We start from the raw sequence: 23,311 nt of genomic DNA on the forward strand, positions 1-23,311 counted from the left end.
GATATTGCTGTAATCAAAATCACATTTTATAATTTTTATACTGTTGCAGCAATGACTAAAATTGAGAAATGTGCTTACCTTGATGCCATTTTAATTCCCACATTTTATGTAATTTTTGAAGGAAATGCAAAAGTAAGGGCTGTGGATAATCCCATGGCTACTATCAAATGTAGTCATCTAATCTAATCACTCTATTTATATTGCTTCTACTGCTATAGTATTTGAGAACCTGGTGCTCAAGCCCACACTTGCCAGGTGTGCAATCATTTCACCAACTACATTAGCACTACAGATGTGCCTTTATAAAGCCCAAGAATTCAGGCTTTATGCAGGTGGAGTGCAAGAAAATTAAAGAAATGCCCCAAAGCAGAGCCAGGGGTCTTTTTAACTTTGTGTAGCTCAGAGCACAGTGCTATAGGATACTGAGACCTCTGATTCTGAACAGTCTGTCAGATGCCTGACTTTAAGGCCTGAATTTGCAAAGTATATGGTAGCAATAACTACGTGATAAACTGTATAACCCAGTAGTAAAAAATACCCTGCTGAAATTGTAGCAGACATTCAGAAATAGCTAGAAGTCTTAGTCCTTCCTCATGCAGAGTCCACAGCCCAAATGGCTAGAGTACTTTGTTGCTTTTTTATGGCTGATGTCTGCATCTATCTGTACACACACCCACACACACACATTTTATGAATATTCATAGTTTTTCTACACATACCCACATTAATGTGCAGAAAACTATGACTATCCACAAAAAAGAAATCTAAAAGACAAAGAATAATTACCAAACATGGATTAAAAAGAGCAAAGCAGCTCCCAGTGGTGTTTTCCCTGCAAATTTCCAGTTGTGTTACATGATGTGCATTACAGCTGCTTCTAGATGACTGTATTAGGTACTGCTTTGCCTTCATGCTTCTGTTGGGGGGTCACTACTTCAGCTTGATTGGTACCACACACGTGTGAAATGGGAACTTTTTTTTTTTAACTGGTCATGATCTTTTCTAGTGAGGCATAAAGAAATGCCTTGGTTTCTTCCGAGCAGTTTCCCAGTTTGTTTCTTGTATGGACAATAGCTCCACTATACACGGCCACACGGCGGTTCCCTGGAGCAGACAGCGGAGCCCGCCGGGGACGAGCGCTGCGGTCCCCGGGCTGCCGCGATTCCAGGTGTGCGCGGAGGGGCGCAGCCCAACACTGAAGCGTATCAACCCGGGGGCAGCTCCGTTTCCCGCCACCCTTGCTCCGCTCGCCGCCCTCGTTCCGGCCCGAGACCCCGCGCCCGCTTCCCCGTGTCCCAGGCAGATCTTGATCATCCCGCCCACCCCCATTAGTACTGGGGCGCCGGGCCCGCGGGGAGCCGTAGCCAGGCCGTGGCCCGCGGGGAGCTGCGGGTCGGGGTCCGGCCCGTGGCTGGGGGTGGGGGGGTCCCGCCGGTGCCGCCGAGCCCGGGCCCTCACGTGACTGCCGCAGCCTTCCCCGCGCGGCCGGCAGGGCGCAGCCGCCGCCTCCACGCGCTGCCTCCCGCAGCGCCGCACAGCCAGCCCGCGCACGTCCCAAGGTCACAGCCGCCGCCGCCGCCGCTCGCAGGTGAGGGGCGCGGGCGCGGGCGCGGGGCCGGGGCGGCGCCCGCCCTGCGCTGCCGCCGGCCGGGTGCAGGGAGGGCAGATCAGATCGCGAGGGCAGATTATGAAGGGCTCGGCCCCGCCGCCGCCTCTCCCCGCCCCCGGCCCGCCCCCCCCGCCCCCACCTGCCGCCCCCCCCCGCCCGGCCATGGACTTGGCGGGAGCCTATAAAAGCCCCTGACGGCGAGCCGGGGCCAGCGTCCTGCCCGAGCCGCCCGCACCATGTCCCAGCACTGGGGCTACGGCTGTGACAACGGTGAGTGCCCCGCGCCGCCGCCTGTGCCCTGCCCGTGCGGAGCCCCCGGGCCGGGGGGCGCGGGGTGAGAGGCGGGCGCTTGCCCATGCTTGGCCCCAGGGTCCCCGGGTGCGGGGCCGGGCAGCCTCCCCGTGGCCATGTGCTGCTGCTTCCCTGGCAGACCTGCCTGCCCCTCTCCTGCCACCTGCAGCTACTTGCCTGTGGCACGCCGGCTAGCAGCTAGCTGGGGACCCAGGCAGCTTCTCCAGCACTTCCCCAAGGCTTCTCACCATGCTGCAGGAGGCTGTGCCAGCCTGTACCCCCGCGTGTCCCCGGTTCCGTGCCGTGGCAGGCTCAGGTTTTAGAAGTGGTGGGGCACCAGCTCTTTCGAATGACCTGCCTGTGCCTCAGGGCTCCCACGTCCTCAGGCCCGTGAGACCCTCGGGTCGCCAGCGGGATCTGGCGGTAACCCCAGGCCCGTGGCTTCTCACCCCCATTGCTGGAACAAGCAGTGGGAGCCGGCAGAGATAAGACCTCCGCTTTTCATGCATGAGAGCCTCTGCCGTGCACTGCAAGTTGACTTGGTTATGACTTATGGCCACCCTCTGGGTCTTGTGTGCATCCTTTCATGTTGGATCTCTGTGTGCATCCTTTTGTAGGACCGGCTCACTGGTGTAAGGAATTCCCTAATGCCAATGGAGAACGTCAGTCTCCTATTGATATTAACACCAGGTCCGCCAAGTACGACCCTTCTCTGAAGTCCTTAAGTATCAGTTATGATCCCTCCACAGCTAGAAGCATCGTCAACAATGGTCACTCTTTCAATGTGGAGTTCGATGACTCTGCTGACAAATCAGGTGAGTCCTCATGTTTAGGGTTTTTTCTACAATACTGAATCCATCTTCTGTAGGGGAAGGAACGGGAGGGAGGGTTTGAAAATGTTACTAGACAAGGGGGTGAAAGCTTGGCCCTGCTGAAGTCAGTGGGTATCTTAACTTCAGTGGGATCAGGATTTAACCCATGATGATTCAATGCACATAAGCATCTTTGCTCCAGTTAAAAAGAAACCTGAGCTTATCTGCATGGCTTTGATCTGTTCTGATCAAAAGCCCTTTGCAGTAGATGCAAGGTTTTTTAGTGAATTCAATAGGATTTGGATCATGCTCAAAATGCATAATAGACCAAAGTAAAGTACTTTGAGAGGAGTGACTTAAGGCTTATTTTTTCACCTGTAAAATACTGACTTTTGACTAGATAGTTAAAATAAGAGGCAGAGGTGAAGTTAAGACTGAGTAGCAAAATAGTCTTTTGTTATCAACAATATTGTTTCATACTTTTACTGCCAGAAGTTGCAAATGTGGCATATTTCCAGGGCAATGCAGGAATAGAGGGATGATTAGGAAACACCAATCTTATATCCTCTAATTTAAAAAAGCATCAGCCTAGGCTCTTCCTGAGTAAGGACTTTCAGGATAAAGATAGCAGTACATTTAACATATCCCTATATAGTTAACTTAGAGCTTGCTATTCTTCAGCATGCTAGCAGTGTGCTCATAATATTGTACTGTAGGGGTCAGCAACCCCCAGCATGCATGCCAGTGTGCGGCATGTGAAGATATTTTGCTTGACATGCCAGCCCTCAGGGTGGATGGCGGGGGAACTACCAGGGGCCCGATCCTTGTTGTGGCAGCATAAACCCAGACTCTTCCCTGTCATCCACCCTGAGGCACAGATGCACTGCCTCCAGCAGTGAGCCAGTCTGGGACTCCGTGGACCCTGGTGCAGCTGTTTTCAGCATCTCAGATGCCTACTGCAGCTGGCCTAGGCTTTGGGCAGGCCCCTGGGGCCCAGTGAGCCTGGGCTGCTTGCAGCAGCACTGGGGTCTACAGAGTCCAGGCCTGGCTCCTTGCTGGCGATGTGTGCCTCAAGGTAGATGGCAGGGAAGGAGTCAGGGTTGTACTGCCAGAAGGATCGGGCCCCTCATGGCTCCCCCGCCATCCACCCCTGGTGTGCCAATGTCTTACAAATTGAGGTTGTGGGCGGTGGGTTGGCAGTCTGGCCAAAAACATTGCCGGCCCCTGCTGTACTGCCAAGTTAACAACTAGGTCCTATGAGGTATATGGTTTGTCCCACTGAAATTAATGGGGCAACTGGCATGAGTCAGGGCTACTCGTATGAGCAAGGGCTTGCAGGATCTCTGCCTAATTGTAATTTCTCAGCTGACTGGATTTGCAAAAATTGCCACTCTGCTGTGATGAATGTGCCTCTATTTTTAATTTAGAAGGGGAAAACAATCCCATTGTAGAGATAGTAACTGTCTTCTCCAGACACTGCCTGATTTAACTTGCTGGAGCAAGTGCCCTATTTTTTCCTAGGCATTTCCTTGGCAATGTCATTTAGGGGTTGGTGCTGTAATGTAAATAAATTGCTGTGCCTAGAAAAATCTTGTTCTTTTTAAGGACTTAAGCAGAACTGCAGCAGTTCAAAATTGCACTAAAAACTCAGCATCCATTTTACTGAACTAAATGGATAGCTAAGAGTGTGTTTTGCCATTGTACTGATTCATGTATCGAATTCACTCAGAGCATCCATGACACCAGGAATATCTTTTTAGCTTCAGCAGGGTATTCTGACTCTCAGTTTTTGGCATCCAGTTCATGAAGTATTGAGCATCCTTAGGTCCTATGTTTGACACCCCTGAACTGAACTACTAAAGGGTATTTACTCTGGTCCTGATTTTCAGAAGCAGCTTGCCACAAGTCCTGCTGAAGGTAGTATGAACTGCCAGGATTCAGTACCTCTGAAAACCAGGAGCAGTGTGTGTGCATATGTGTGTATGGGAAGGTAGTTGAGAAACTATATTCAGTAACTCAAAATCCAAAACATCCCAGGAATGGAACATCTTTCTGTGATAGTGATCCACATGCACCTAATTGCTTTCAGGGAGTGAGAGGTGAGGGGATTGAAGGGAAAATATATGCAATAGCTAAACAGTTCATTAGACTGGACTGATTTTAAAAAAGAAAAGAAAAAAGAAGAGAACATTATATAGATATCTCCAAATTTACCTGAGCGTACATCCTTCAGAATCTGACAGTGTATGAAAAATCATAGTATGCAAAATCTACCTGCTGGCACACTGAAGCCTGTTTATAGGCAGTTAACTATTTATCCTACTTCTATAACACAAAATAAACCTGTTTATGGATTGATGGCAATTCATTCATTTCTTGTTTACAACATTCTTTTGCAGATAATTATTTCTGTACCGAGTTCCTGATTAAACAAAATGCCACCAGCAAAAATAGAAACTATAGGAGTTTATTTTATCTATCCTCTGTCCCTTGCAATAAAATTAAGGACCCAATCCTGCACAAATTAAAAATTATTTCATTAAAAATTAAGGGCCCAATTTTACTTTACTCATTTGTAAGTAAAATTGGCCTAGATCCCATTGGTTTAGATCTGGGCTCTCAAACTCATCTAGCTCCCCTGGTTGGATCTCCCTGGTTGGATCTGGACTGCAGCATTCCTTGCCAGCTGGATCTTAACACAGCAGCAGCAGTGGTGGGGCATGTGATGCCAGGGAGCTGCAGGGGTTAATTAATCCATTGCTCACCCTATCTATCTCTGAATACCTGGCCTCCAGGAGACCCACAGGCCAGATGACCTGGCTTTGCAAGCCGGATCCAGCTGCGGGCCTTATGTTAGATAGACATCCCTGGTCTAGATTCTAAAAGCCCTGAAGTACATGTATAGTTTATGTTATTAACTTTATTCATGTAAGTAAACCCATTGAAATAAGTGTGCATATCCTGTTGTGCATGTTCTGAATTTTTTAAAAGAAAAACAACATCATATTCAGCTTAGGAATATTGTGTGGTCATAGGAAAAACACTTTGCTCTACTTTGTTAGGGAAGTTGCTCTACATTAATAAGAGGAGATTTACAAACATAATTCTTCATTCCAGTTCCATTTCCAGTATTGCGATTTTACCAAGCACATATCATCTGCCATAAAACACCCTCTTATAGTGTTATTTTAAGGTTTCTAACTTGATCCCAATAGACAAAAGTTTGTAATAGTTTTGGAAATTTGATATTCCTGTCTCTTACTATTATATATTATAATTTGAGATAAGTTTACAAAATGAGTATTAAGTGAAATCTTTGGAATTTTAATTTATAAAATCATTTAGCCCTTACTCACTAAAGTAGTTTCTCGAAAATCCATGAAACTGGTGGGTAGGATTGGACCCTTTGCTTCTTAATATGTCCTTCATATTTTATGTGTTTAATTCATCCTTAGAAATGCTGTAGTTAACAGAATGCTGACGCATCCTGATCATCATTGGATACACATTACTCGTGTGTCTTTTATATGTTGAAATGTCATGATTTTCTCATAGTATAGACAGTTTGTTATTTTGCTTAATTGGCAGTTTTATTAAATGTTTTCTGAGGAAATGTGTATAAAGCGGGTTACCAATTTCTCCAATAATAATTAGCTTCTCTATCTAATTCAGTCCTTGTGGCTACATTTTTCAGTTGGCCAGCCTGTTATTTTTTAGTGGTATTAAAGTATAAGTCCTTCCAAGCAATAGTATTTAGGAATTTAAATAAAGACGCATGTTTTTCTAGATTACATATATCCTAAGAACTTATCTCAAGACAAAAGTGTACCCATTTGGATATCTTAGGGCTTGATTCTGCACAAAGCACAGTGTGGTAAGCATTATGCTAAGAAGTAAAAGTTTGGTAGATTGGGCGTTGATATATTACAATAAATATACTTTTATTTTGGGGATTATTCAGTTTGCCATTTATAACAAAGAAGATACTGGTACTTATATGACGTGATGCTTTCAACCTTGTGTGGGGAGCTAAGTACATTTTTATAATTGTTTATGGCAGCAAGCAACCGAAGTCTGCAACCATAGACTCTGACTTAGCTCATGAATGCTAAAAATAAATGAGGAGAGAGTTGAAGAAAGTTTACAACCTGTTTATAATGTGCTTTGTACAAATGTTCCTGAAAAAACTTTACACAGTACAACTGAAGTTTTAAGAAGTCCATAAAGATCTTGTTTTATTACCATAATTGAAAAGGCTCAATATTTTATCTATAGCACCAGTAGGATTTAATTGGAAAGTTTGATTAAACTGCCAGTGCTGTTACTAAAAAACGGATACATTTTTGTTTTGGTTAGCCTTTTGTGTCATTCCTTTTAGTTTTCATTTCCCTCAAAGGTAGAGAAAATATTTAAAATCATGTAGAAACTTATGTAGATTGGACATTTTTATGAAAATATAATCCTAGTAAAACCTTTTTTTACAGTATCACAGCTGGGAGGTCAAAATATTGGATCACTTTGGCCCTGGATAAAAACCTCTCCTTAGTCATTTTAAGCAAGTATATTTTTCCAGCTGATTCTATCTAGAATGGAAAGAATGATTAGGGAGAGTGCCACTCTCAGAGACACATCCAGTTTAATGAGTCAGTGGGCACGTTTACACAAGGCGCTAAATAATCTTTACCATTGGCAAAAACCGTGGTGCTGCCACTGTGTCACCGTAGCAATGTGCTCCTTCGTTATAGCGGGTTGCTACGGCGATGTAACAGCCAAAAATAACTGCACATGGCGGGCACAGCACAGTATGGGCTGTTATTGCATGGTGTTTTGAGTACTTCCAAAAGGAAATATTAAATGATGGTGCTGTACGATCACGTGCAGAAGTGCCCAGTATAGAGAGACCAGTGGATATTTGTTACCCTAGACACTTCTGGGTTTGCATTGCTTTGTGTATAGTGAGTTATACAGAAAGTTGGCGCTGGGTTCTTTTTATTTTCATTTCCCACTTCAAGAAGGGTCACTTGAGAGGAAATCATAACACATTTGCTCTCTCTTAAGACAAGACCTTCTGAATAGAGCTACTGACAGGAGGTCTATTTTTAGAGCCAACAGCTCTGACAGCATAACATTAGCTAGTGCAGAATAGTGTTATACCTTACCATATATGTTCTGAACTCTGAATCTTCACATGACTCTCCTGCCAAGCCTATATATTAATTGTTCTGAATCATAAAAAGAACTGTCTGTATAGAGCCCCAGTACCTTGAAGAAATAGAGAATGTGAACACTGGGCTTAAATAAATGCCTGTGATTTAGACCTTTTTCACTATTATGCATAGCTCAAAGTGGCCATGATTTATTTCTTACAATCATTTAAAAACTTTTAAGTCTTTTGGCCAGAAATTGGCTTTGGAGTGGGCATATAGCTTCCTCCTTTTTGTTCAAATCCTCCTGGAGTATCACTTGAACAGTGATGCCAGAAGAAATGAGTCATCTGCTAACAGCTAGGTCAAGGGCCACTTGTAAGTTTTTCTGGGCCAGTCCTCATAGGACTCCTCTGCTTGATGTCCTGTTTCATTTGCTTGTCCTGTTTCACTTTTTTAAGTATAAAAACCCTTGTGAGCTCCTGGGGACAGGGATAGTAATTCATCATCCAAAAACTTCCTTCTCTAGTCAAAGTGGCCACCTGTTGGGGTAGAAAAGGTGCTTGCTAGAGATAACAAGAAAGTAATGAAACGCCTCCTAAAATGCATACACTACATGCTGGCATCTTGACAGTGACTGTGACGCAACCTGATTGACGTATTTGATAATGGCTGTATGTCAGCTAGGGTGAGCCCTCCCTGTTTAAGGACATAAGGCTGGTTCCTGAACAGGCTCTTGATCTTTAACTTTTCGGGGCATTAATAATAATCTCTTGTGTGTGCATATTTGTATATATGAACATGTACATGTGATGTATGTGTTTATGTGCATCGTTGCATGTGTGTTTGGGTATGTAGAAGTATGTTTATGCACAGCACGTTTATTTACATGCCTATGCAAGTATGTACACACAGCTGAACACCATTCTGGTGCATTAAATACTAATGAGATGGGAACCACTCTGGCTCACAGAGCAGCCTTGTGTCCTTAAGCAAGGGTGTGCTCTCCTCAGCTGACATGCGAGTCACATCAAATAGGTCAGCCAAGGCGAGTCAGGGTCACTTGCAAACTGTACGCACTGAATATGCAGTGTGTACAAGTCTGGCACACTTTGGGAGATGCTTCACGTTACTTTCATGTTATCTTTCCCAAACGCACCCCTTTCATGCTATCAGGCTTTCCCACCTGCTTCCACTCGGGTTAGAGGAGGCTGTTTCTCTGAGGTCACCATTACACATTTTGGTGAAGATCATGGATGTTTTCCATGATGGCCATTCATCACAACCATGATCCATACCATCAGAACCCTGGGTTCTGCTTTCCTTGTGGCAATGAGTTAACCCAGGAATATTGTTTCTTTAGCCAGGAAGCATCTTTCACAAAGTCTGAACTGCATGCTGGGAGCTTTCCAGAAACAGTGACTCAGCGGCTGTGTCCAGACATGCATGAATGTTTGGTTCCCTGGGGGCAACTAGCGGTGGCGCACCTTGTGCTGCCGCTAGTTGTCCTGGGGGGAATGCCTATGCCATGTACCCTCTGGCATGTGGCAAGTTACCAAGGGTGGGGTGGGGGAGGCTGGGGCCGGTACTAGACTGGCCCCAGCAGCCTTACCTGGAAGCCTCCTGGGGCTGCAGCAGCAGTGCTCCTGCCGTGTGGAGCCTGGCCAGCAATGGAGCATGGCTCTGGCTGTCGTGCTCTGGTTTTGGTTAGTGCATGCTGTGGCCATGTGTGTCACTCTGCTTTTTTTCCCCACAGGCTTTTTTGACTCCTGGATATCCAGGGATCAAAAAAATCCTCTGCGCTGCACAGAAAACAGCTAAATATGCAGTATACTGCATGGCCACACTTGTCTGGATGCAGCTAGAAAAGCCCAGCCCTGCACATAAAGATAAGACTGAGTCCTAATAATATTAGAGTCTTACTTATGCCATTAACAGAGCAGCATGCTTAAATATGATGTTTCCAAGTTCGCTTCTATCGTATATACATCTCTCTATATGTATATGTTCACATATATACATACACAATGACTTGAGTGTATTATACATATACTTCCATTACACACACATATACTATGTATGTATTGTGTGTATATATACTACACAAGCTGTTGGAGTTTGGTTGGGGTGAAGGGGAAGGCACTATTGGCACTAGATTTTTCTGGGGTTTGAACCACGTACTTTCAGCATATTTTTAGGACTGTTTCAGCTGCAGGAAAATCCGCTGTATCTGATGAATTTCCCTTTGGAAAGTATTTCCTTAGATCGTAATTATTGAGATTAACATGGTCTAGAATAGAATAATTCTTATCAAACTGATATGTGTGAAGCAGAGGATTTAACTCCATTGTTTGAGTTATTTCACAAAACAGTTTTATAGCTTATCTTAGAAATCCCTTTGACCTCAATGGGATTGTTTATATAGGAAAATCAAGTATAATTTACTCAATTTTCTAAGCCTTAGGACACTGCAAATAATGAGAAAATATTTTGAGATAGTCTAAGAAATAAAATAAAGATCCCATTCTTATTATTATTATCTCAAATGTGCCTAGCATCATCTTGATACAGTAAATATCAAGTTCCCATTTCTTGAGTGCCTCCAAGCTCATTTAAAAGAAAACTGGACATACACTTGGGTGGGGTGGTTTAGTCACGGGTGCTCCTGCCTTGAACAGAGTATAGTGATCACTGAGTTCAATAAATGTAGGCGTATCAAGAATGAGAACTAATGAGAAGTTTTATTGTGAGCAGTAGATAAGCTTTTGCAGACTTGTTGTCTCTCTTTTTTTCCTGAGTAGGTGCTCTCTAACAGAGGCTATCTTCTAATTCCCAACTCTGTCAACTTCCTGTTAGGGAGTATCTCCAAACTATAACTTCTATTACTATTCAGGGGTCTGGACTAGGTGATCTTGTGAGGTTCCTTCCAGCCCTATTTTCCTACAGTCCTGTGATTTTTTTTTTTTTTTTTTTTTACCTCAATATTTCTCCTGCTATTGTCAGATAGAACTCATCATAGTTTTAGCTCAACGCCTCTTATACATTCAGGCTTCTGCCGTAGCTGTCACAAAGCCACAGAGTTGGAGTTACTGATACACACCACCACATTGTAAATTGTGCTTCTCTGAAAAAGAACTGTGTCACACCTTGGTTGTTCCCCTCTTCATCCTACAGCCGGCTAGCTGTTATCTCTTGCTCATGTCTATTGAGCTAGTATTGTGCACCCATGGGGGAGCTACATATTGGTATGCAATGGGAGGTAGTGCTAGTTCTCTTTCCCTGTCTTTCTGTAATTGTGAGACTCAGAAAAGGTGGGGGGGGGGAGGAAGGGGACAGTTTTTGTATATAACTGTGGAAAGGGGGTAAAGCTAAGATATTCAGATCTGGATGCCAACTGCAATCTTCAAAACAATCGGATAGGAAGATCTGATGCCTAATTTGAGTTTGGGTCTGTGTCTAATGTCAAGTGAAATAGCTAAAACAGCGAAGAAAGAAGCTTTTAAATTTGGGGAACTAGTAATGTTTATTAATGGATAAAAAAAGATTGCTCTGGATAAAATGACTTCCCAGTATTTATTTTTTGCCTGTCCAATTTACTTCAGTGGCATCACTGAGAAGTGGTAAAAAACCTGCCTAATATAAACTAACACAAGAAGGCTGTTGTGTAATTAAGCTTGCTGGGTTTATATTTATTCACACTAATATAATTATTACTTTCTTTAAATGCTTTGCTGTGACTTAAAATAAGCAGGTACTGAATTTGAAAACCACAGAACACAGAAAGCAAGACACAAGTGCAAGGATTATCTGAATTTTATGGTTTCTACCTAGAATCCTAAAGGAACAGTGCTGCAGATGAATTGAAGAATGTGCTTCTCAGCATGCTTTCCATTTATTCAAAATCGGCAGGTCATACTGCCACGATGTTATTGTTATTCTGGCATTCAAAGATTTTGGAAACTCATCTCCTTTTTATATCTGTATCACTGGTCTACTGACAATGAAACTATATAATACAGGCACATTGTTTGTGGTTTGTTTGTTTTTTAAAGTAGTTATTTAACTTGTAAAAGAAACTACTGTTCATTCACAGTATCTACTTCTTATTAAAATGTACCAATTTTAGGGCTAATTTGAAACTGCCATCATTCAAAACATATGGCAGCTTTTAAAAATGGATATTTATTATAAAATACAAACCTAAGTAGCTACTGTAGGCAGAGCACCACTTTGAGCATTGTATACATGCTTCATAGAATTTGGCCTGAGGCAGGGTGAATCCTGGTCTGTTCAGCGTGGTCTAGCATGCTTGAAATTGCAAAGACTAAAATAGAACATGCATTCATATTTTACAAAGTTCTGATTTTAGGTCCCAAAGGAGGAGTATTAGCCAAAGGGGCATATTATGTCTTCTTTTTATGTCACACCTACAAATCTGTAGGCACAATGATGGAAACTGAAGTATAATTTGCTTTTGTTACAGTTTGCAAAAACAAGTATTGGTTTCTAAGGTACATTATCACCCACATTTTAAATATCTTTGTTTTAAAAATATTATCAACCTAAGCAAAGAATTAATTTGTTCAACTGCGGAGCATTTGGTTATCACAATCTGAACCAGTCTTTGTTCTCTTTACTCACATGAATAGCTCCATTGACTTCAACAGGGCTTTTTTTCATGCTTGTTCTCTGCTTGGTGTGGCAATTTAGAAGACATTGTCCCTGCCTTGAGTGTTCTGTAGTCCAAGTTAGTTCTTGATCCTGCCAATCACAAGTGTGGACTGTTGAGTATAAACACAAGGTAAAAATTAGCAACAGTATGAAACCGCTCTGGGAAGCCTGCTCCTGCATGCATGACTGTCTCTTTGACACTCCAGTTATTCCTATTGGGTAGTAATGCCAATAGGGAGAACAAAAGTATATGCCTTTCTTCCAGACTGAGGACCATAGGAATGGTAAAGAATGGAGACTTGAATCCCCTAAATTCTATGCATAAACTTCACTCAGATTTGCATTGTAGCATGGCAACTTTGGACTCCAGTGCATGATTTTCAGGATCAAGGCCCAAATAGCCAGACAGCATAACAGATGCGCTTTGCTGGCCCTAGTATATGGCAGCAGTGTTATGGCCATTCAGGTTTGTGGCTTTTCTTATTCACGGCAGAAGAGTTAATCCTATAATGTCCTCCAAAACCCTGATCACCTTGTATAAGTAGTATAGCTGGCTAATTGTTGACAGGATATACAGTGATGGCATTTATGTTTTTATATATCTTGCAGTGACTCTGGCTAGTTTTAGCATTGGACTCTAAACAGTTCCAGAATAGCAGAACAGCAGGCAGAGGATCAAAGTACAGTTTCCTTTAGACTTGAGTTGGGTGCTCTGTTATAAAGGAAGGGTCTGTAATGAAGGGTGCGAGGCATGTGCTGATAAAAACTTCTTGGTTTGCAGTGCTGAGAGGTGGAGCAGTGGACGGAACCTACAGACTGATTCAGTTTCACATCCACTGGGGATCCTGTGAAGGCCAAGGGTCTGAGCACACTGTGGATGGTGTGAAATACGATGCAGAGGTAGGACTTCCTTTTTATCTGCTGAAGCGTTGGCTGTGTTTGAAACTCTTCTTAATTTCCCATCAATGCAAATCCATAGTGGTAGCAGCATAAGAACTTGAGCAGGTAAAAGTGATTCATTGTTAACATCGGTCAATGTTAGTACTTCCACTGGGGCTGCCCCATGCTAGAGTGGGAGGTGTCATCTTCCCTCTAAAATGGTTGCAGCTACTTCAGTTCATGAAGTAAATTAGCTACATCAGCTGTTTTTTCAGCACTCCCAGTAGGTCATGGAAAGCGATTGAAAATTTGCTGTTCAGCTCTACAACGTAGGCTAAATACTATGTCACCTTCACCTAATTAAGTGGCACTTCTATGGCTGTGCAACTGATTTTTTGGGGGCACTCGCGCACAGTTTTGATTCTGTGTAGTTAGACTCAGCCTGTGTTTCCATACTGAACGTGTTTGGTAGGATGCCCTCTGACAATTGTAGTTGCCTGGATGAAATAAAATTTCCTTGCTGTGCATGTAACACTGCAAAACCCTAAACTTTAGTCATGGAAAAGTCCCTACTAATGGATGCATGTTACAAAAGGAGCAGCCTCCACTGTTTATCCCAGTAATCTAGTGCTCGGGGACCACGTCTAGAGTCTGAGAGGCCTGGCTTCCAGAGTGGGTTTCAAATTTACTCCCTTAATTTTCAGGCAAGTGCCTAAAACATCAGGCCACCGACTAGCCTTTACCTGGAGTCCTCTTCAGCCTTCCTCATGAAGCTGGACCACTGGGCAGCCAGCATGGGGAGAAGATAGGTATGGCTAGAAGGAGTGGGACAGCATAGAGAGAGTGACTCAATGAGATGGCCACTCAGGGAAGGGACCCTGCAGTCTTGTCTGTACCCCTGGCCCCCAGTAGAGTTAAAATCACTATCTCGCTGCTGTTTGTCCACTTTATACAAAGACATTTGGAAATGCAAGATGTAAAGAAGTGCAGAGGGCCCTGGGCAATGCCTGGCCTGGAACCTGTAGGTAAAACACTTTCCTGGGAAGCAAGTCCACCTCTAGGTGTGGTATGAGAAGGCTTAGAATCTGGATCTCTTACTGCCTGGGCAAATGCCCTAGCCATTGTGCTAATACAATGAGCTGATTGTGCCGTGAGTAGAAACAGAATGCAAATTGTGCATTAGTGCTATGCATTGCCATTACAGTACTACATAAATGCCACTTAGGATTTAGCCCTATATGTTCCTTTTTACTTGCTTCAGTTTGTGACTTGGAGATGTGTGCATTAAAACAAATGGCTCCTAAAAGGCTTTTTGTGGCTTTAAAGGCACAGCCTGTGGTGATAAGTGAGCAAGGGCAGCTGTAGCAGAGACATGCAGCAAAACAAATTCAAGGAGAGAATCTTACTGGCTCAAATAGAATGCCTCCAGGATGCTTTCAGACTCTATGCCAAGCATTAGCTACATCATCCTGTGCACAAAGGATTCATACTCCATTAGCCCCTGGCCCACCCCTGTTCCAGGAGGATGAAACTATGTACTAACCCTCATCTGTCACTTCCTATCCACTTTGGAAGTATAGCAACAGAAGCAGAACTAAATTTTCCTGATATTTTTTCACCCAGATAACACCTGGCTGGAGTTCTGCCTGGTCCTTGTAATTGAGTAAGAGGAAAGTTACTCGTAGCACGTTCTCTGCTATCTCCCATTTACTTATGCAGGGCCAGAAACTGTCTGGTCTAGAGGGTTCATCTTCCCTGCTTCTTTTTTACAAGGTATGGAACAGCTTTCAGTTTCATGACCTCTTGGAGCACCTGGTTGGCTTGGATTCTTCCTGTTATGAAATTTTGCTCATTGTACCTTAATTAGCTGTTTAACTTGCTATGCTGACACAGATTGTTCTGATGTCAAATGAGAGAAGATCCACAGGAACCACTGGGTTCTAGGTGAAGAAGCATCTGAAGAACCAAAAACTTCTCTTTGCCCAAACAGCTGAGGAGACCAGGACAAAGAAGAGGAAAAACCCAATTAACATTGCATTTATTTTCAAACAGAAAGTCTTCAGTGTTTTCCAGGAGGTGTTTTTTTTTTAACATTCCCTAGATTATAGGCCAAACTAATCCTTTGTGTAACGGGTATGATTTCCTCAGATTTGGGGGCTGAGTTTGTTACCTGTGTCCTCTGGAAAAAGTGGAATACCAAATTTAAAACAAGTGAAATCCTGCAGTCTTTGTTTAGGCAAAACTCTGTATTAAAACCATATAAATCTGATCAGAATAGGCAAGACGTAGCTCACAGTTTGCACTTAAAAATTCACCTGGGAGAGAGAATGAGGAACAGCTTGTCAATATCTATTTGAATAAAGGTTACTACATAATATGTAAAGCAGAGGAATGATTCAGCAAATTCTTAGTTGCATGGAGAACTTTTAAAGCCTGAGCTGTAAAACACCATCTGTTGTTAATGTTTAATTTAATGACCTTCCTGGTTCCTTATTTTGAAAATTATTAGTTGAGATGCTCTGTCTGTTAGAATGCACTCTTCACAAATGCTTTTTTTGTCCCCCTGCTTTTAGCTTCACCTGGTTCACTGGAACACAAGATATGGTACATTTAGTGAGGCTCTGAAACATCCTGATGGCTTGACTGTGCTGGGCATTTTTCTTAAGGTTAGTTAAACCTTTATTATGGTAATGTGTTGTTTGTATTGCAGTAATTAATAGGGTCCCTGATAATGGATTAGGAGCCTTCTGTCCTAGCGTGCACAAACATGCAACAAAAAGATGGTCCCTGCCCAACTGAATGGCTTAGCAAGACACAAAATTCATAGCATTTTCATAATACCAGTATAGATTTAAAGTACAATTTCTGCAAGTGTGGACAAAGTTATATTGGTATAAAAGTGCTTTTTCTCCCATCTTTCCTTCCATACAGGAAGGACAACAAGCTATACTGGTATAAACCACCTTCAATACTGATACACTTGCATCCATGCTAGGCGTAGTATTAGTATAACCATCTCAGTAGAATCGCATTTCACACTAACATGGTTACACTAGCACAAAATTTGCATGCAGACCATTGCTTGGTATGCAGAATCTTTTGCCCTACTGGCATTAGCTTGACTTAATTAAGAGTCTGAATTTGAATTTATGAGAAACCAAAGGCACAGATCCAAAGATAAAGCCATCATATCTTAACACAATTCTATTCCCATTATCGATGACTTCCACAGATAAACACAGCACATTTGGGCCAACTGGCAAACTCTTAAATTCGTCATAAGGCCAGTTTACAATCATGTTTGTGCAACATTGTGAGCCATTCCAGTGGTGTGGTGGTGGTGTTATATAAAATGTTTCTTTAGCTGTTAGTCAGCTCAGCCTGAATTGTCACATACACACATACTCACTTGTGCTTCATTTGTCTTGCATTGCAGGTGGGAAATGCCAAACCTGAAATGCAGAGGGTGGTTGATGCGCTGGATGCCATTCGAACCAAGGTTGTTAATGAACCATGTGCTAAATGACAGCAATCACAACTGTTTCCTATGTCCTTCACCTGATATGCAGAATAACTATTTTGATTTCTGTTTGTTTTGCTTGTGTACTACAGTGGTGTTGCTCCATGTCAGCTGCACTGATGCATTTGTATTCCCTACTTTAAGGAGGGCTCAAATAGTTCGGGTTTTTTTTTTAGATTAGGATATAATAATGGGTAGTGTGGCTTTATGGTATCACACAACCCTTGAAGAGGGGAACTGTGAATACTGATTTATTTAAATATGATTGTGTTATCCTGGTTTTCAGTTGTAGTTGAGTCTAGTCAGAATACTGCGTCACATTTATATATGGTGTAAATCTTATGACTGTATTTTTATGAAGTAGGTAGTTAAAGTATAGCCTACTATGATTTTTTGCTATTTATTGCAAAGTTAGCTGTCCAAATTCTAAGGTGATGGACATTTGAGGAAAGAAAAACAGAGAAGGGGACATTTTTGCTCTTACCTTTTTGTCACATCCAGGTCAACAATCCAGATTCCACTGAGGTTAATGCGAGCTTTGCTACTGACATCCATTGATGCTGAACTAGACCCACCATTTTCATATGTGCTAGATCTCCTTAGCCATCAGAACATGTAGTTCTGTCTGATCCTTTCCGCAAGAACAATACAATCGAGGAACATATTAAAGGGAAGGGGCACTGACAGTGACATTTGAAGCACAGACCAGAGTTTGGACCTGCAATGTTCTGAGCACTTTTCAACTTAAATAGGCTTGTAAACTTTTAAATTTTAAATAGGCTGGGCACTGTGCAGGATTGATATGTGTGCGTGCACATGTTTGCCTTATGTGCGTGTCTGACCCTCTCCTTCCCCCTCCAGATACAGAACCACCTTGGACTCTCCTTCTGCAAGCAAAGTGTGTACAAGCTGACTTCACATCCTATTGGATTAACAGGTTGCTTTTTCTGTTATAGGGCAAACGAGCTGCCTTCACAGACTATGATCCCACAGGACTGCTTCCTGCATCCCTGGATTTCTGGACCTACCCCGGCTCACTGACCACTCCCCCTCTATTTGAATGTGTTATTTGGCATGTTTTGAGAGAGCCTATTTATATCAGCCCGGAACAGGTATATCTTCAGGGGTTAAAGAGCAATATTTTATATCCACGTATTATTGCTTTCCTTATTGTGTATTTTGCTAGGAACAGGAGCCAAATTGATCTCCTATAGCTTGGCATGTAGAAAGCTCCCAGCTTCCAGAAATCTGTATTTTATTTAAAGAAAAAGGAAGGAAAAAACCCTCTTGCATTGTGGAGCTTGAGGAGAGTGGGAAAGATTAAGGCACTGTTAGGTTGAGTCTCTAGGCTTAGGTTCTGTTCAACCTTCTTTAATGAAACTGTATACATGCAGAATTCCTCCTTCAGGTCTGCATGTGTTTAGGCTGGAGGCTATAGATAGGATCTGAGTGCCACAAATATAAGCCACATCTAAAGGGCTTTTGCCTTACCCTTCAACAGTTTTTAAATCCATGTTATCAACAGCTGCAGCACCAACTGTAGGACACACAGTTCTGGATTTCTTTAGTCAGCTGGAGTTTCTTTTGTCTGTGGATCACCTCCCTAAAGACATCTGCATGACATGACATACTTTCACTTGCATTGAATAATGCTTTTTTCATGTGTGACAAAATCATATACCACATATGAATGATTGTCCATATGAGAAATCCATGTGCTGTACTGGAATACTGGGTTTCACCATTAGATCTGAATTAACTGAGAGTCTACATCTGAAGACTCTCCTATGTGGTGTTTAATTAAGTAGATAGATGAACTGTAGACTTGTTTATAATGGGCAAATAAATGTTTAATAGAATAAGATTTCTTACTGATTTCCCACATGCTTTACCTCCAGTATTTCAGTAGATAAAACTGTCCTAATGTACGTTTGGAACACAGGAGTTTTATGGCAGAATTATCTTTTCACTAGAGCTCCCTGCTAGCTCTCTAAATAGATTGTGCCTTGGAGAGTAGGGCACTTGCATTTGATCCCCAAAAATCAGGATCTGCTAGTATTTCAGTCCCTACAGTGCCTTCTTACGGATGTTGGGACTGATTCGCCTCTCGTGCTAGGAGATCTTCATTGATTTTTCATTCTTGCTGATTGGGTCAGTTTTATTTAAACATTGAAGAGCCAAAAATGTTCTAATTTTAAATAACCAAGAGAATGCTGTGCTCTTCTGTGCTACAGAATGCCTAGAAAATTGCCTCTGGATGGTCCTATGTCACCTTTTCCCAGTTCTGATTAACAAAGGGGAATGCTGAGGGCAGGAAAGGGTATGTTGCCTTGTAGTGAGATTGTTGACTCAGAATATATTCCTTAGGGGGTTATTAAAGCAGGCAAAAATTAGAGTTGGCTTTAAGTCACCTTCTCCCTACTCTCAAAAATTCTGATGGGCTCTGATCCATACTGTATACTGCAAACCGGTCTCTTGAGGTCTAAGGCTGCAACTGAAGACTAATGCTGGTGCTATCTTCTTCAGATATCCAAACTCCGTGGCCTTTGCTTCAGTTCTGAAAATGAGCCCGTATGCCACATGGTCGACAACTGGCGCCCATGCCAGCCTCTGAAGAGAAGAGGAGTGAGAGCCTCGTTCCAATAAGCAAAGTTCTGAGCTTGACAGAAATTGCTGTGTTTGTGAGGAGCCCTTCTGCTAAGCACAAAAATCAAGCCTTTGCCATCTGTGCAATGGCAGTGTCTCATCTCCCAGATCCTTTGTTTCTTCCACTCTGCATCTAAAATATTAGCTAATGAAATGTGAAAGATCCTAGACCAAAGGAAAGGGTTTATAATACATAGGGTGGGAGGAACATCCTTGTGTGAAGTTCGATATTTACTGTGACTGATATTTTGATTACAGTAGTACTTTTGACAGCAAAATAAGCCATTTTAAATAACCTCATTCACAGGTGGTAGTACATAAAATTAAGTGTACTCAATAACTTGAAGCTTTTCCAAAAGCACAGGAATACAGAATAACTTGAACATTTTAAATATGATTAAATAGCTTAAAATTGAATTGACATAGTGAAAAACAAAGGTAATATTACAGGTTAGACATCTTTGGTTTTAAGCAGATGAAGTATACATATTTTTTTTTTAATATTTTAATTTTTTAGCCATACTATCATCAACCACAAATATGTCTTTAGTGTGTTGGGATTTTTTTAAAATTGTAAACTACTTAAATTGAGTATCATCTGTAAAAGTTCTTATCATAGATGTAATACAAAATATCTTTTCATTAAGGTAATATATGCTCTAATTTAAAAAAGAAGTTAAGATTGTATTTTAGATAAATTCTATAATAAAATATATAATTATTTCTGTTTCTGGACCCTTATTTCAATCTAAAAGAAATGTCAAGGAATTTTGTGCATCAAAGTATATGTAAAACTTACAGTCTAAATACCTGCTTATTAATTACTTCTTATTCATTTATTGTAACAGAAGGATCAGTCCCATGGGTTTTGTGGCAGAGTTCAAGAAAACATAAATTGAATGTGGATCAGTTTTGGTACGAGGGTAGTTTCCCAACGGTGCTGCTCATAGAGAAAAGAAGGAAGCAATTTGTTATAACATTGCCCTAAGCAACCACCCCCAGATAATCAGCCAAAATAGGTTTGTAATGGTGTTCTCCTTAACAAAAGGTTGATTAAAACTATATTCAAGATACTGGGGAAACTTTAAATGGGTTACTTCAAGCTTGGCCACAGATGAGAACCTGCGATACAAGTTGCAGTGTATTAACACAAGACTTTTTTTGCCTTTGTTCTCTCTATCTAGCACAAAAATACTTTCAAAATTAGGTGCCCAAAGTTCAGTTCCCAAGTCCACAGGTATGCATCTATGGCAGTGGTTCTCAACCTTTGCAGAGTGGAGGCTCCCCTCATTTGACTCCAGGCACCCCTCCATAATTTGTGTGAATTGAGTGGCACCCCATTTCAAAAACTAGTTTATTACAGTGCTTACCTCCTTGTAGAGTGCCTGGGCAGTGGAGGCAGGGCAGAGGCTGGGCACTTTTCACATCTCATGGCATCCCACCATGCCCCAGCACACTGGTTGAGAATCACTGATACGTGTACATGGCTCGGTCTTCATAAAAAAAGTGTTGAGCATGCAACTGCCTTTTACTCTGATTTCCATGAACCTCCAGCTAGTCCCTCATGCTCTAGCACGTGGTTTTCCAAGTCTGTTCCACAGACCCTGGGGTGCCACAATAGGTCATCAGGGGATCTGCAAAGAGATTGGGGGTAATGGCAGTGTGGACCCAGAGGCAGTGTGCTGCTATTGCCAGACTTGGTTGCCTGGCTCCCCATCAGCCTATAAGATAGGAGAAAAGGTTCTGTGGCAGAAGAAGTAATATGAAAGGGTTCTGTGACTTTAGGAAGTTTGAAAACCACTAGCATGTGGTAATAGGTACCTGTATAATAGGTTCAAAGAAAAGAAGATCTGAAGTTTCAATTATGGGCTGTATCTTGGTCATCCTTGATCTAACATGCTTAGGAGCTTTTGAAACTCTTTATAGAGGCTCGCTCCAAAATAGAACTGAGCTGCTGCAATGGTAACTTTTACGGTCAGATTCTAGTTTACATTTTCAGCAATCAAATGGACTTCAGTGCCTAAGCGTGCCTTATGGGTACCTATACATGTGCTTGGATGTGTTCTGATTAGAACACATCAGAATGGATTTGATTAATTGTGTCTGCCGGAGCATTCTAATCAGAACACTCCAGCATGCTGCAGCGTCTCGTATCCAGCATCCCAGCTTTCAAAACAGCAGCAGGAGCACTTGAACTATTGCTCATTGAATGAGCATTAGTTGAATGTCCCTACCACCATTTTGGAACACGGGGCAGTGGATATGAGACACTACAGGTGTCTAATTAAAATGCCCATCCTCCACCCTAGAGCACATGTATAGGCACCCTATGCATCTATTCCATCCAATTCAGCTACCTAAAATCAATGACTGAATCTACTCTTGTAACACCCCATCATCTCAGCCTTAAGACTGTCAGAAAAAAACAGCAAGGAGATGGGACCCACCTTTTGTATTAACAATTTTTCACTTATTTGAACAAGGTAGTACAAAATTGCACTTACATATCCAAATGTTATCTGTAGCCCTTAGGCGCTTAAGAATGGGATCCATGAAAACTAGAAAGCTGAATAGTGAGCTACTAAGGCTACCAGGAAATACTTAGGATGGGTGAGGCTCAAGCCCTTCCTATCTTAGGGATGTAGGAGCCTTACACTAGCCTGCAGGAAGGTGCCTGTTTTTGATCATGAGTCATAATCGTGACCTCTCCCAGACAGACACTTTGCCCTCTGACTGGCAAAAAGGCTGGCATGTTTGGATGTGGGCACCTCTAGGAGCCCTTAGATGGAACTTGAGACTTTAGCCAGAGGTGTCTAAAAGGACTTCGGTGCCACTTATTGGAGTATCTAACTTTTAAGTACCCAATAGAATTTGCAACATCCAAATTAGGTTCTTAGAAGTCAATTTGGATCTGGCTCAAAGGTACCTCCCACTGGGTCTAAGTCTAGTCCCACCTTTTGGGGATGTGAATGTCCATCTACCATGCAAATCCTCTAGTAGGGCATGCTAGAGTTCAAGAGGGAACTCTCAATCCCACCTCTTGATGTAATGAATAATTAAGATAGGGTAAAACAGAGCAAGATCAAGTAGGACACTATAGACTACTGGCTGGGAGAAAAGAAATTTGAATTAAATTTCCTGCTCCAATGAGTATTTAACTGTTTTAGGATATCTATTCATTAACTCAGTTTCCCCAGACAGAGCTAAAAATGTCAGGCGGTGTGTGTGTGTCTGTGTGTGTATGCACACACTCACACGTGTGCCCACACGCACAGAATAATAATCATATTCAAAATAATAATAGCACCTTTTTGAAGATTAGCTCACACTGCATTCAGGACATATGAAATCAGAGTGACACTGATGAAGAGGATACAAGGAATCTAAGATGCTATAATTCAAGCACAAAAAACAAGATGCTGCCTGTGGAATGTGCCCCTGGGGTAGGTCAATAATGTTACATGTCTGAATGAGGTAGGCATGGCTGATATTTCTATCAAGACTGAAGCCTCTGCTATTCAAGGTGGATAATCCTATGCTGAGACTGAGATGTGAGTCCGATGTAATGATTTATTTAAAAACTGTAATTGAGTCATCAGGCTGCACAAGTTCATATGGAGTAAGTGTACAATGCCATTACTGTAACCCTCACTATTGTTTGATACTCCTACTCATTGCATTGCATCTAAAATTAGATAAGAGTCCTTTGGGATAGGGACTAGGAGTAATATTTAGAGCT

At 42.2% G+C, this 23,311-nt stretch overlaps 1 protein-coding gene across 1 annotated transcript; it reads left to right on the plus strand.

Annotated features, from left to right (window-relative positions):
- The first annotated feature begins 1,741 nt into the window (after positions 1 to 1,741).
- CA2 (carbonic anhydrase 2) lies at positions 1,742 to 20,300 on the plus strand. Its single transcript, XM_090040267.1, has 7 exons — positions 1,742 to 1,879; positions 2,518 to 2,715; positions 13,309 to 13,427; positions 15,980 to 16,072; positions 16,843 to 16,905; positions 17,883 to 18,038; positions 19,453 to 20,300. The coding sequence occupies exons 1-7, from the start codon at positions 1,846 to 1,848 to the stop codon at positions 19,570 to 19,572; spliced, it is 783 nt and encodes a 260-aa protein (XP_089896393.1). The 5' UTR covers positions 1,742 to 1,845; the 3' UTR covers positions 19,573 to 20,300.
- The last annotated feature ends 3,011 nt before the right edge of the window (positions 20,301 to 23,311 follow it).

Source organism: Crocodylus siamensis, chromosome 3 (assembly GCF_052110815.1).
Source record: "Crocodylus siamensis isolate JL-2025a chromosome 3, ASM5211081v1, whole genome shotgun sequence".
Classification (NCBI taxonomy): domain Eukaryota; kingdom Metazoa; phylum Chordata; order Crocodylia; family Crocodylidae; genus Crocodylus; species Crocodylus siamensis.

Excerpts from the sequence above, each read along its gene's own strand:
- CA2 (XM_090040267.1), top strand. The coding sequence starts at position 1,846 with ATGTCCCAGCACTGGGGCTACGGCTGTGACAACG. Across the intron at positions 2,716-13,308 it reads TGACTCTGCTGACAAATCAG|TGCTGAGAGGTGGAGCAGTG; the intron begins GTGAGTCCTCAT and ends CTTGGTTTGCAG. Across the intron at positions 16,073-16,842 it reads TGCTGGGCATTTTTCTTAAG|GTGGGAAATGCCAAACCTGA; the intron begins GTTAGTTAAACC and ends CTTGCATTGCAG.